General features: G+C 39.1%; 1 protein-coding gene across 1 annotated transcript; it reads left to right on the top strand.

Annotated features, from left to right (window-relative positions):
• Nucleotides 1-444: 444 nt before the first annotated feature.
• On the top strand, nucleotides 445-13,362 carry LOC104522908 (uncharacterized). The gene is made up of 17 exons (XM_029084337.1): nucleotides 445-550; nucleotides 1,019-1,148; nucleotides 1,310-1,403; nucleotides 2,211-2,361; nucleotides 2,712-2,874; nucleotides 3,380-3,505; nucleotides 6,147-6,269; nucleotides 6,694-6,849; nucleotides 7,921-7,974; nucleotides 8,252-8,469; nucleotides 9,272-9,348; nucleotides 9,526-9,636; nucleotides 10,239-10,329; nucleotides 11,192-11,299; nucleotides 11,499-11,620; nucleotides 11,840-11,962; nucleotides 13,319-13,362. The coding sequence occupies exons 1-14, from the start codon at nucleotides 445-447 to the stop codon at nucleotides 11,251-11,253; spliced, it is 1,662 nt and encodes a 553-aa protein (XP_028940170.1). The 3' UTR covers nucleotides 11,254-11,299; nucleotides 11,499-11,620; nucleotides 11,840-11,962; nucleotides 13,319-13,362.
• Nucleotides 13,363-14,056: the final 694 nt, after the last annotated feature.

Raw genomic sequence — 14,056 nt, 5'->3', positions numbered from 1 at the left:
GGTTGTAGGACATGGGGGGGGTTGGGGGTGCCCTTGTGTGAGGTGGGGAAGTGGGAAGGGAGTAGGTGAGTCTACACTGGGTATTTCGGGTACCTGGGGTGTGCAGTCTGCAAGGGGCAGCTAAATTATCATCAACAACAGCAGTTCTTTCAGGGGGGATCCCACCAAAGGAATGCCAGCTCTCATCCTTTTTTCCTTCCTTCCCATCTCCTTGTTTTTAGGGTTCTCCCTGCTCTGGATGGAAGCTGCAATGTTTTTTGAGCTGCTGACCACCATGAGGGTTGAAGACTTCTGTCCCTAGTGTAACTTACTCAACGTAGATGAAGAATTTAAGTCTTGGACAAATCTTTTTCTTCCCTTCTTGAGGAAAGGACCTTCCAAGTGTGAACTGTCTTTGTGTCCTCTTTGCTGCCAGTAGTTAATTTCCTTCAAAGTTTAATAACCATGGGGACATCAAAAAGAGAAGAGGAAGAGCAGAGCATCATCCTGATCAGCGACGATGAAGCTGAGAGCACGGCTGGGAATTCGGTTCTGTTGGTAGACCCCTTGGGTAAGTACTGTCCTCTTGTTGCTGATGAAGTTCTTTACAGAACTTCGTTGAAGCAAAGTGATGTAAAATGTTATGTGATATACTTGAAATGTGTCTTTCTGCTGCTAAGGAAAACAAAATACTTCAAGAAAAGATCAATAAAACCAGGAGGAACCACCATTATTTCAGAACTTTTGAGATTTCTTTGATGGCACTAATTACCTTACTGCTGTTAGTTTCAAAATATTACAAACTGGGCCTTCTCACTGTCAATTGGATCATTTTTTATTAATTTACCTCTGTTTTGATAGTGTGGGGAAATTTTTTGTCCCAGACCACTGTACCTTTCTTATTGACACTCTATGAAATAATAAGAAAATGTGCAGCTTAGAATGCTTTTTAAAAACAATATATCAATAGCTGGTGGAATTTCAGTTAAGTTGTCTTTACCTTTATACTGATTTACACTGTGTGTTCTCTTTTCTCCAGAGGAATCTGCCCTGGAAGAGCAGAAATCTGAAGAAGTTGTGGATGAGGAATGTGAACTAGTGGTTACTTTCTGTAAACAAGCAAAAGTGATGCCTCATGCAAGATACGACTGCACGATGCACCCCTTTGAGTATGTTCAGTGACCTGGAGGTTCAGAGGGGGGGTTTGTTTCCCACATTTAGTCTGTCTTGTCAAGTAACCTGGTTAGCTTTTTAACAGCTGAAAGCAGAAGTAGATTTGGATAAACATGTGACTTTTCAGGAATAAACTTCTGTTTTTTCAACTTTGTAGGCGAATGGAGAGTGATACGTGCTCCCCCCTGGGGAAAAATGCTGATATTTGTAACCAATGCTACTGCTACATTTGTGATAAACTGGCTTCTGAGGTGAGAAGAGCTGTAGTCAAGTGCACAACTTTGAGTAAACTGAATTACTCAACAGTCCTTTTAAAACAAATCACTCTTAAACACATTGAAAGAATAAATTATATGGGAAATCTGATTGTTTTAACAGTTCCTCTCCTAAATGTTGATATCTGTCTGCTTCACAATCCCACTAAAATGTGGTTTCTGGGTTTATTTCTAGTAGTCCAGCTGGTTGTTGTAGACAAGATTCCCTTGGTTTAAGCAAGTGGAAATCCTGTTTGCTTTAGGCACAGTGTATTTCATGGCATCAGATTGCTGAATCAGATCCTTCTCACTGCACTAGACAAGTGTCAAACTTTCAGACCGTCCTTACTTAGAGTGAAGGAGTGGGGGAGTTGGCAGAATTGGGGGTGTGGGGTTGGTTTTGTTTGGGTTTTGATTAAAATTCAGAAAATGTGGAACTGTGAGCAAAGCTGAGGTGAACATGCAGAGTCAGTGCTCTGTTCCTGGATCACAGTGGGGAGGATGCCAGGCCCGAGTGTCTCTGTGAGGTATTCAGGAATGGCAGTAAATTACTATGGGCTTTTTAAAATTTTCTTTAAGCCATGATAACAAGTTATTGCTGCATTGGCCTCTTGCCCTGATTTGCAAAATACTTCACTGTGGCTTTGCCTGGGTGTGTAGAGAATGAAATGAGTTGTAGTGCTTCACTCAGAGGAACTAACTTTTGATTTACTCAACTGGAGAGGGGGGGAAGAAAAAAGAAAAAGGAAAAAAAAAAACAAACCACAAACAACTTTTCCTGTTTTCCACATTTTTATGCAATAGTGCCAGAATTGGACAACCCCTTCCCTCTGTCACTGCAATGCACACAACAAAAGCAAATTCTGGAAGGAGCAGCGTGACTTTGCCTTGGCTGGTGTTCTCGTCATGTTCAATTTGGAGCTCACAGACATAGACGCAGACCTTCGGCACGGGGGTAAGTGTCACGTTCTCCTGCTGTCCTGGGATACCTGTGGTTTGATGGATGGCTTGTCTGCTCCACAACTCTCCTTGTGAAGGCTTGGTGAATTTTTAAGGTAGCAGCTTACTCTTGCTAGTCTCTTTCTGGGCCGCACTCAGACCAGACAGAGGTCTGCTGGTCCAGTTTGTGTGCTTTCCTGCTATCCTCCCTCTGCAAGAAGCAACAAAGCTTTCCTGGCCAGTAAGATAGGGTGTGAGTAACTTGCTAATTACTTCATGTGAGGCACCTATGATGATCTTTCTGTTTCTTTTAGTTTTGAGCAAAAAATTTTACACTAACAGTTTCATGTCTGTCTGCTCTCTTAGGAAGTCTTCTAATAAAATTTATCCAGGAACTTTCTTTGGAATATAATAAGTATCTGACTGGAAAAAGAATACCTCCCACACAACATGAATGCTTTTGCCTCCCAAAATGGCCTCCTGGGCAATGCAATATCTGCAGATCACGCAACATGGAAGTTGTATACAGGTAAGTGACAACAGAACTCGGCAGTACATATGGGTCAGTGCAGGTTTGCTTTTCTTTAGGCAAGTGATAATCAGAATTGTGGCACCTGATGTAGCAGAAACATAGTTGAGAGAACTTAATTGGCCAGTGAGCAATTAAATTGCACTTGGATGCAATTTAAGTTTAAACACTTCCTTAAATACATCTTTAAATACATCTCTTGTGCTCTATTAAGACACTTGATAATAGCCTTCATTATTATAACCTGGGAAAGCATGATGGTAAAGCCCATGTTTTTACTAATTTGGATTTTTAGGGTGGAGTTCAGCTTTTACTCAATGGTATATGTCTTTAAAATGCTTAAAGTAACAGTTGTGCAAATACCCTGTCACTATCTTACAGCCGCTTTTCAAGGAAAGGCGAGTTGATTTGCTCTCAAACTGGAGTGTAATGGTCATAATTGCCATTTGCTTACTAAGTACATCATTGCAGACAATTTAACTTACAGCCTACTTAACTTTCTTAGGTATTCTGGAGTTTTTGCACTGGTAACAAGATTTTTAAATCAGGCAGAAAGAGAGAGTCCTAAAGCTGCTGCTGTCATGTTTCTGGGAGCAGCTAAAGAGATAGCACTTCATAAAGACCCTGCTTTGTAAGTATCCAGTTCCATATCTAGTGTGTTATCTTCACTTGCTCCTCAATGGGAGGAGATTCTCTGGTTTTCCATTTATTAAGGGTAAGGACAGTGTAAAGATCACAGGCCTGGCTGTGGCACAGTGAGAGGAAAATGAGTCACCTGAAGGAAAAATGAGATTGGGATTTTGGAGAAAAGAGAAGGTTAAAGGTTGGATGTGAGAGGAAGAAGTTAAATGAGATTGAGTCATGAGGAAGGGAGGTGATCTCCAACAAGGGACAGGAATTTGAGATGGGAACTGAGAGGAGGGAAGGTGACAGAGCAGGTGATGGCAGGTGGGGTTAATTCCCCAGGAGAAGGTACAGAGCAGCTTTCCTGAGTGGAGAATGCACAAGCTGCATTGTGTGAAGAAACATCTGCTTCTGAACTGGAAGGAAGGGAGGATGTGATGTTCCTTGGGTAATAAGTTTTAGATGCCTCCCATAAGTCTGGAAGTTGACCTGTCAGCTGGGAGGACTGTATAATAAATAAATAAAACTAGACTTTAAATACTTTAGTCTTTACTACTGGTGCTGTTTATTTTCTTGTTTATTTCATGGCTGTTTCATGCTTGATTGCTGTCTAGCTTGAGCAAGGTCCCAGTGCTTTGCAAAACTTAAATATTTTGGGGCTGAATTCAAGGCCTTTTATAAAAGAGAAGTAAATGTGGTCTGAAACAGCAGCTCCTCTGCAATTCTTTCTGAGTTATTGGGGTAGATCTCTCTTTGTACACTTATTCTGAGTCTCACAGCATTCACTGTAGATAAATGGGATGTGGTTTGGCCCTCTCGTGGGATGATGATCTACAGCCCTTCAGAGGGCTTTGTTAAAGCAAAAATGTTCCCATGATGGTCTAATACAGCAGGTTAGAAGGTCTGATATTGCTTTACTCTGGATCAAGGGGGAGATATGCTTCAGTTGGTCAGGTACTGCTGTAAAACAGCATTAATTCTAGGATGTGTTTTATACTTTAATCACTTGTTTTAACAGTTTGGAGTAATTATTAGCATGATAACTCCCAATGCTTTTTAAGAAAAAAAATGTTTTCTTAAACAGTTGAGTATAGAGAAGGGGAGAAGGCAGGAAAACCAGCCAAATATTAATTAGTGGGTTTTTTTCCTCCTCTCTTAGAAACTGGCAGAACCTTGGTCCCACTGCTTCATTAAAGATTGCTGTCCCTTGTCTGATGCGGAGGTAAGACTTGACTTACCGTGTGATGAGGTGGCAGTGGGATGGGCACTGGCTGCAAACTTTCTGCTGGCATTTAAAATGCATTTAAAATTACTTCTCTTCAAAGGCAGGAAGACAAAAAAGTGAATGCTTTAGTTCTTAAAAGCCAAAAGAAAACTTGCACAGGTGTATAGTCTTGTGGTTCTGTAGCATCAGGAACTCCTTATGGGGGAACACAATTACACTGTACTGCCTTAGGCATTGCTTGAGCAGAGCAAGAGTGGCCTGCTGCTGCCTGTGTGTAGACTGCAGATGGGTAGGGACAGGCAGAACATGAACAGCAGTATGCACAGGTCAGCCTAACGAGGAGGGACTTCATTGTGCCATCAGGTTTTACAGTTGTACACTACAAATCAGGATTTTTAGAAGCTGTGTTTAATATTAGTCCCTTTCTGTGAAGGACAAGGGCAATACCTGCCTTACTTAGAGTCACAGAAACATTCAAACCCTTCTTTCTTGCCCCAAAGGAGAATAACTCAATGGGGAACTCAAAGCCAAGAAGACAGATTACTTTTATACTGTGGTCTAGGGGTGTTCTGTAAGGCCAGACCAGAAGGTGGTGTCAGGTACCTACTTGTGGTTATTAAGCCAAAGGGTAAATAGTGTCTCTTAAAAGATCAAAAGAGCAACCTTGTAGTATTCCACTGGGATGGAGTAGTTGGGACTGTAACATTGTAAAGTTCCCCCAGAGGCTGATGAATGGGGACATCTAGCTCACTTGGCTTAATCCATTTCTCATTTTAGCTTTGTATTTCACCTTTGACCCCAAATTCACTTGTAACAGAAGGTTAATGAATTAACAATTAACTTTTTTCAGGAGCACTCAAAAACAATTATATATTCTCACCTCTTATTTGAGACTAATGACTGGTATAACCTAAATCCTATAGCAATTTTCATTTTAAATTACTATTCTTGAATTTTTTTAATTCCTTACATTACAAGAACAGGAAAAGGAACTTTTTTTACCTCCCTCCCCCAGTTTTAAAAGAATAAACTCTTCTTTGTGTCCCTGTGTTCTCTCCAGTTTTCAGTTAAGACAAAAATGGTTTCCCAAGCTTTGAAGCTGCCAGGAGTTCAGGTTGCTTTACGGGCTCATCATCTCTTTCTGCAGTTTCTCTCACATGTAGTCACTGGAAATCTTTGTCTTAAAACTTAAGAACCTTGGTTTCACTGATATTTAAAAAATAAATAACAAAAAAGCAATACCATTATTCACTACAAATCTTAAAGCACAAATTGAAGTATAAATCCAAATTAACTGTCTGACATTTTACCAAAAATAGCCCCAAACTTCTGTGGGATAATTTCCCATAGGATTAAAAAAAAAATCACAAAAGTAATTCATCTGATTTTAAGAGATATTTTTTCTTTTCTTTTCAAAACATAGGATCACAACACAACTTCAGAGGATGCTGGTGTTGTGTGACTTTCCAAAAAATTTGTATGAAAAGTTTATTCATTTTTTTCAGTCCATCTCACTTCCATGTCACTGTTTTGGCTTCTCAAATAGGTCAGTTCTTTGGTTTTTGTTTACAGAATATATATTTTTTTTTTTATACACTTGCCTGATTAGAAAACAGTTATATATATAATGGTTCTTTCACTGGTGGTGTTAGGTGTGAGCATTTATAGGAAGATTTCAGTATTAGCTGCTTTGTATTTGTCCTGTCCTTACAGGAAAGGTTGTTGTTTGACTCTGTGGTTAAGTTGTTGTCCATATATAGCTTTTTTCTTTCTTTTTTTTTTTCCCTCCCTTCAGAAGTGAGTTGTAAACCTCAAAATGTTTTCTTGGTACTTAAGAGAAATAAATTGTGGTGGACTGAGTTGTAAACCTCAAAATGTTTTCTTGGTAAATCTTTGTGTTACTTAAGAGAAATAAATTGTGGTGGAGAAACAAAACACAGTTAAAAATAACTTTCTTGTTGTACTTCCAGCTTGAATGTTGTGCCATGGGACCACGTATTACTGACCACGGTTTTAAAAGGCCAGAACATCACTGGTCAAAGAACACAGAAAGGAAGAAAAGTATTTCTGTGGGAAACACTCCCTGTTATAGAGGCTCGTGTGGAGAAACTGGTAGACAAAGAGAAGTAAGATTGGTTTGGTCTTGTTTGGGATTTTGCATTTTATGAATTCAGCTTTTTACATTTTGCATGGTACTGACTGCAGTGTAGTGTTTTCCTGACATCTGCAGGAGTTTTCTATAATGGAGGAACATACAAAACAGACACATTTGAAGCTGCTCATGCCCATTACTTCTTACCAATGAGACCAGCAGCTTTTTGAAGTTTTTTCAAAGCAGAATCAACCCCTTTGAACACTTTAGGGCGAGAAAAGAATGTTTCAGGCTGAAAGAGTTGGGGCTGTTCAGCCTGGAGAAGAGAAGGCTCCAGGGAGATCTTATGGCGGCCTTCCTATATCTGAAGGGGCTACAAGAAAGCTGGGGAAGGACTTTTTATAAGGGCAGTTAATGACAAAACAAGAGGAAATGGGTTTAAGCTGAAAGAGGGGAGGTTTAGATGAGATATTAGGAAGAAGTTCTTCACTGTGAGGGTGGTCAGACACTGGAACAGGTTGCCCAGAGAAGCTGTGGCTGCTCCTCCCTGGAAGTGTTGAAGGCCAGGTTGGATGAGGCTTTGAGCAACCTGGTCTAGTGGAAGGTGTCCCTGCTGCTGGCAGGGGGGTTGGAACTGGATGATCTTTAAGGTCCCTTCCAACCCAAACCATTCTATGATTCTATGAAAAAGAGAATTTCTTTGTTTCCATAAATCCAGTAGGTTTTAGATGTTTAAAACAAATTCTGATCATCAAAGACTGACTGGGTGGAAGACAGAGAAAAAAAAAAAAAAAAAAGCTTTCTGGTCTCTGGGTCTTTGGAAGTCTGTATTCAAAAGAACCCAGTCCCCTTCAAGAATGAACCTGAAAGGCAAGCCTCCTGGTTTATTTTGCCACAATATAGAGATAATCTGTGGGTAGGTTCTTGGAACTTCTTTCCAGCTGCCTGTTTCTGCCAGTTGTATTTCTCTCCTGTTGTGCAACATCTCTTGTGTGGGAAGATCTACTGCTCTGCTTCATTCATTGTAGTAAATATTTGATTGCCCTGTATACAGCTTTGCACTTCCTTCCTCTTCCTGCTCACCCTCTTTTTTTATTCTCTCCAGCTATAAAGAAGTTGTTCGTTACCTTAGAGCTGTGAAATGCGATGATACCAAAGGGTAAGTGGCTTTTTTTTTTTTTCTTTTTTTTTAATTGTTTCTTTGCCTTAAGATTGTGTCCCAGTCTGTGTTTCTTCAACGTGTAATAAACTTGCAGAATGAAAAGCAGGAGGATTTTGGCAGCTGTTTGCTAAGGGAAAGCAGCGCTGCATTGTAAATACCTTCTGCCTTGTCAAATGTAGCTTATTAATGATCAAGCGTAATCAGAGCTCTACATATGTATTGTGAAACTTACACATTACTAAAAATCAAACATTTATTTCTTCCTTCTTGCCAGGTTAAGAGACCTTCGAGATAAAATCCCCTTTTATCTGTGTAAAACCGGAGACTTCCCCGACGCCGCGCACTCGCTGTTGTTTCCCTCCAACAGCTTCGCCTGCTGCACTGCCTGCCGGCTGATGCCTTTGCAGTTTGAGGTCTACCTGAAGATGTTCAAAACAGGCAGTGTCCCCACTGGAAAGGATATGCTAGACTCTGGGCCCTGGGTTACAGTTGGCAAGTGTGATTTCTTTCTTACTTATATTTACAACCTTACTTAATTACAGCTTTTACTTTTTCATTAAGTCTAGTAAAGTTCTAAGGGACTCTGAACCCAACTATGAATTGTCCAGACTAAAGCATGGTACATAATGCTAGGCAGGAAGAATGGCTTTATGTTTGAGCATGAATTTTAGTACATTTCACACAAAACACTAGTTTTATCAGCTGTGAAGTTGTTTGGCTGAAAGCAACCTATTAAAAGAAAATGCAAAGCTCTGCAATTACATCATGGCATTCCCAATGGCAGTGTGTAACTTGGCATTGTGGTATGTCTCAGCCTTGACCTCGAGAATAAAAGCTTCCTGGTGGAAAGAGTTTCATCATCTGTGTATTATATTCTGTGATTAGTTTAGTCACTGATAACTGTGATTGTCTGTCTTGGTGCATGCTACTTGTCAAGGTATATTCTGAAATGGAAGATTTCTTTTGGAGGTGTTCAGCTACATCTAGTAGAATTCTTAGACTTTCTTATTAAATACTGACAGTGTATATAGCACTGTCCTGTGGTGTGATGTATGTAATGGCTTAGTCTAAATTGTATTCAGTTCTTTACAGCTTTCCAGAATAATATTTTACAGTTGATGTTTTTCTATTCAGAACCTACAAAATATTGTAAAATAGCTGTAGACACTCGTTTGCTTCTTTTTGTTGGCTTTCTGTAGTAACATATCTGTAAATGAGTTAATATCTTGGTTATTTTAACACTGTGTAGTTATTCGGGGAATATAAGATATGTTTTGGATTTTTTTTCTTGCAGGGTCTCCCTTGAAAGATGGTGTTCTGATTAAGCAGGCACTCAAACTCCTTTACAGCAACATGTCACTATACAGGAATGTGAGTCTGTATTAAAACTCTGTTTTTGTGACCCATCAAGTGTTTCTGTGTATTACCTGTTTTGTCCAGTTACTTCTCTAATGCAAGGATTTACTATCAGAACACTTTTCTATCTGAATAGTTTATGTCTCTGAATGGATTTGACATTTGTAAAACAAATATTCTGCTGTGTTTCAGCCTAAATGCTGGAGTTCCCTCATCATGACCTTGGGTAGCAGCAATTTGCTGGAAAAAAGTGGGCACCTACATCCCCTCTCACTGAAAGAGCCACCACTTGAGTTCCAAAAGGTAACTGAAACAGTGCTGTGAAATGGGAGAATCTGTTGTCTTAGTTTTATACAAGACTTCATTCGATATGGGTATTGGCTTGCTCTTTAAAATACTGAGGTTAACTTTACAGTGCCTCATCAAATACTCTTGTAGCACATGCCAAATGTAACACTTCTTGCAAAATGTTGTGATTCTGGAGTGTTAAATGCAACAGTGAGCAGGTTAACTCTGCTCAGTTAGCTGGAGTTAGCTAACTCTAAGTTAGCTAGCTTAGCTCAGTGCCTAATACTGATTCTATATCTGTTCATGTTGAGATGGATCAGATAACAAAATAGATAGGAAGGCAGTTTCAGAGAGAGAGTCAGTATCTGGGTATTTTCTTCACAAGAACAGAAGCAACTGTCTGCTAAGCATAGTAGGTTAAAATGAAGAGGTTGTGTGATATGATTTGGTTTGTGCTGTAGAACCTCAGCTCTCCTTGAGTATGATGTTGAACAGTCAACCTCATCTGTAAAAATGCTGAAAAAGTAAGTAAAAGCATGTTAAAGAACCATCCTAGGCACTGCTTGATGTCTGTAGAGTATCTGGACATCCTTTGTGACTTGTGACTTCTGTTGCAGGGGGTGCTCGCTGCCAGTGGTGGCCTTTTGGAGGAACTCAAGGCAAAAATTAATGTCTCTCTACCACCTGCTATTTTCTCTCCTCATGTAAGTGTGCACGTGGCAATAAGGAAATTTACCACTTGTTTTATTGTGCTTGAAGATACAGCAGTATTGAAAATAGTTGGATTATTATGAAAAGCTTTTAAGAGAGGGCTTGAAGATTATTTTTTTGTGGGGGGAATCAGCATGAGACTGTTCTTAGCACAGTGTAAAGGCTAGAGCAGGTATCTCAGGGGAAGAAAACTATTAGGGTCTGTTCTGCTCTGACACTATATTCAGCTTAGGACAAGTCTTATCACTGTCCAAATTTATGCATTTATAAAGTGGGAGGGTTGGTGATAGTTGATTCTGTCTTAACTTCTTACAAGATAATCCTGTGTTGTTTGATTCAAACTGGAGACTGTCCTTTGAAACTTGACAATGTGTTTGTCTCAAAGCTCAGAATAGCCCAGAATTTCTAAACTTGTTTTGAATGATGGTGTCAAGTGTAGTGGAAGATCTTTAAAGGTGGCTTGAAATATATTCTATATTAAATACAATCAGTACATCTAAGGAGCTTTCTTACTCTTTTTTTACTTACTTCTTTTGGGGAAATGACATTTAGCTTACTTTGCAAATATGGGAATTCTGGGCCAGAATTTTTTCCCCTTAATTCTTTTTCTGCTTCTGTGATGGTGTGAGGTGTGTTTCTGTGAGGGCAACATGTAAAACATTCTGTGTAAAGAGAAGTGCCTGTTCTGTTCCCCCTTCTTTTGGTTTTCATAAGATTCTTGTGGATGCCATGTCTGACATCCAACCTCTCCAACTGGAGTGGTGGTAACTCAGTGCTGAGTCACTGCATATGATATAGAAGTAATGGGAAAATGAGCTTTTAAATATATGTTTCATGTTGTTGATATCTCTTCCTGTAGTTGCACCACGAGGCTTGTCTTATTCTCGCAGTGCAAGCAGTACAACAGATGCTTTTTTGTGATCTCCCATACTTGACTTCCTTCTTGGAGATAGCCCTGGCTTTTGGGGTGAGTCCTAGATACTGATTTCTGTTCTAAGCTATTAAAGCAAATTATATTTAAAATCTATGTGACACCAATTTGGAGCTTTTAGACACATTTAACTTGGTTTTGTTCTCCTTTAGCTTTGACCTTTAATTTATGTTGGTTTTTTAAGCAATGATTGGCAATTAGGTTAAATCACTGGTCTTATTTTGTCTCTTCCTAGAATAATTTTTGGGCTCTGAGGCTTTTATTGGACCATCTTTCCTATGAAGAACATATTGTCCATGGCACTGTCAACCTGATTTTGAGAGATCTCAATCGTCAGAAAGCAACAATGCTGAAGCTGTGAGTAAACACTTGCTCCCTGGAGTCTGTCTGTTTGTGGAAACCATAAGGACAGTCCCTCAGCAGTGATGTTTATCAGAGATATAATCCTTTGCTCTTTGAAACCAGCCAGCCCAGTGCTTTGGTTAAGTAAATGAATGCAAATAAGGTGAGAAGAATCAATAGGAAAGTTGTCTCTGAGCAGCTGTGTGTTCTGTTTCCTGCTTTTATATTGCTTAGGTGGCAAAATCTTGGTCCCCAGTACGTGGGTGAATTCCTTTGCCTGTTCCTGACGTGCAGACACAAGAAGATGCAATCCATTGGCCTGTTCACTCTGAATATTATTACAGAGAACCTGCACGTGTAAGTGTGAAACTTCAGCACAGACAAATCGAAAATCATTACTACTATGATGGTAGTTTTCTCTTAATTAACAATCTTAACTCACAATTCATTCTTGTGTTTTATTCTTCCCTGTTAGTAGTAAAGATACTGAACACAATGTTTTGGGTAGATTTGAAATTGGTCTGTGTTACCTGTTGCAACCAAATGGCCTTCTTGCTTCCCATTATTTTGAAAAACATATTATCTGTTCTTGGCAACCCTGACTAGTCATCAAGATTCCATGTGGTACAATCTAATTCTATTAATTAAATATCACTGTCATCAATAACAACCAAAAAAACTTAACTAAGACTTAGAGCAAAGTAGTTCCTGAACTCATAATACTGCATAAAGCTTTATTTAGAGAAAATAATTGACAGTAGCTCAAAATTTACATGATTGTGTATCTACAAGAGTACAGTGGGTGTACAGATGTCAATGTTTCTTTTAAACTTGTCAGAAATCCTTCACATGGTGGTGAGAGAGTAGATCCCCACCAAAAACTAAAGATTCAGGAACAGATGTGCACTGTAATGCAAACTGAGGACAGCATTAGCTTTGTGCCTGTCATTCTTAATCCTCTTTTAAAAATAAGAGAGAGACCACTGGCTCTGTAGCAGCACAAAGCTTCAGTCAGTGGGAAAAGAGAGTTCTGAAAAAGTCTGAGTACTTTGTTTAGATTACAAATGATAATAAAACACTGCTGTGTCACTTCTGAAACCTCTAGCTGTTCATAAGTGTAATCCTCGCTCTCCTGTGTGACACAGTGAAGCATTCTAGTGATTGACTTTAATGTATTGACATAATAGTTTTTAAATGAATTGACTCTGTGGTTGGGTAGCAGAAGGCAGTGTAATTGCTCTGGCTCTTTTAATTCACACGTAGCTGATGGCAGCAGAGTAATGTTGAAAACTCACCTCTCAGTGAATTAAGTTGCCTGAAGTGGAAATGATGGATGTGTAACTTGACCTTCTTTGTGAAATGCTTCTGTTTCTCCTCCCCAGCCTTTGCTGTGTGTAGCTGTGAAAAATAAAATACCTGATTCCACTCAGCTGTGTATGAACTAAGCTGCATTTAACAAATTTGCAGTTACAATAGTTATCTTTTTTTGTTTGTGTGGCTTTACAATATGCTCTAGCAGTGATCCAAGAGATCTGAGGAAAATTAGTCTTTGTCCTTAACTATTTTACTGTACATCCACTGCTGAAATCATCTCTGTTTGGAAGCTGAAGTGAATTGTTGGATTTAACCTTCTTGTAAACTCGGAGTGGCTGAGACCAGGGGCAGGTCTGGCCCTATGAGAAAATGGATTAAAAATCTGTGTCTGTTTTGCAGGTGTCCATGGGCAAAGCATCTTTGCAACTTCTTTCACAATGCAGTGAGTATCTCTGGATTTTAAAATTTAACAACAAAACATATCAGTGACAAATCAATTACTTAGCAATTAGATATTTAAATATATCATTTGATATATATCAATGTATCAAATATATCTTATGTCAATATCATTTATTATAACATTTTAATAAAAATTACTGAAGTATGCTAACTGATATTTCTTTCTCTGCCCAGGGATTGAGGCACCTGCCCCTCGGCGCCACAGCTCATCACGAAGTCTCCAAGTTCATAAATATTTTTGAAAAACTGTAATTTTTCCCCAAATGTTCAGGAATATTTTTCCAATTTGTCTTAATCTGTGAAATCTCTTCCTGGAGTTCTGCTTTGGTTGTCATCTCCAAAAACATTCAGCTAAGAACTTACTTCAGACAAATCCCAAAAATGAAATCCTAGGTTAAGCTGGGTGAACAGTGGCTGTATTTCAGCAGATGTGTTTTGGGAATTCAAGAAACCAGATTCAGGAAGGTCTAATGCAGTAAATAGCTTGTTTTGTTTGTAAATAATAATAATTTTTAAAAAAATCTAGTTTTCAGCAGCTTCCAATTGTGGGGCTTTGTTTTTATTTTCAACAATAGGTGACTGGTGCTGATAGCTCTCGGGGTTTCTCAAATCCTTATGATAGTGGTAAGTTTAAGAGTTAACTTTTGAACTCTGGAGGTAAAAATAGAGAAATAT

The sequence above is a fragment of the Antrostomus carolinensis genome, unplaced genomic scaffold (assembly GCF_000700745.2).
Source record: "Antrostomus carolinensis isolate BGI_N321 unplaced genomic scaffold, ASM70074v2 scaffold3523, whole genome shotgun sequence".
Classification (NCBI taxonomy): Eukaryota; Metazoa; Chordata; class Aves; order Caprimulgiformes; family Caprimulgidae; genus Antrostomus; species Antrostomus carolinensis.
Note: the sequence above shows the minus strand (reverse complement) of the source record. Positions and strands in the feature narration are given on the sequence as shown.

What these genes read in the sequence shown, in the direction of transcription:
- LOC104522908 (XM_029084337.1), top strand. Translation starts at nt 445, where the DNA reads ATGGGGACATCAAAAAGAGAAGAGGAAGAGCAGAGCATCATCCTGATC. An exon ending in TGCACGATGCACCCCTTTGA is followed by an intron (nt 1,149 to 1,309) that starts GTATGTTCAGTG and finishes TCAACTTTGTAG; the next exon opens with GCGAATGGAGAGTGATACGT. An exon ending in CGCAGACCTTCGGCACGGGG is followed by an intron (nt 2,362 to 2,711) that starts GTAAGTGTCACG and finishes CTGCTCTCTTAG; the next exon opens with GAAGTCTTCTAATAAAATTT.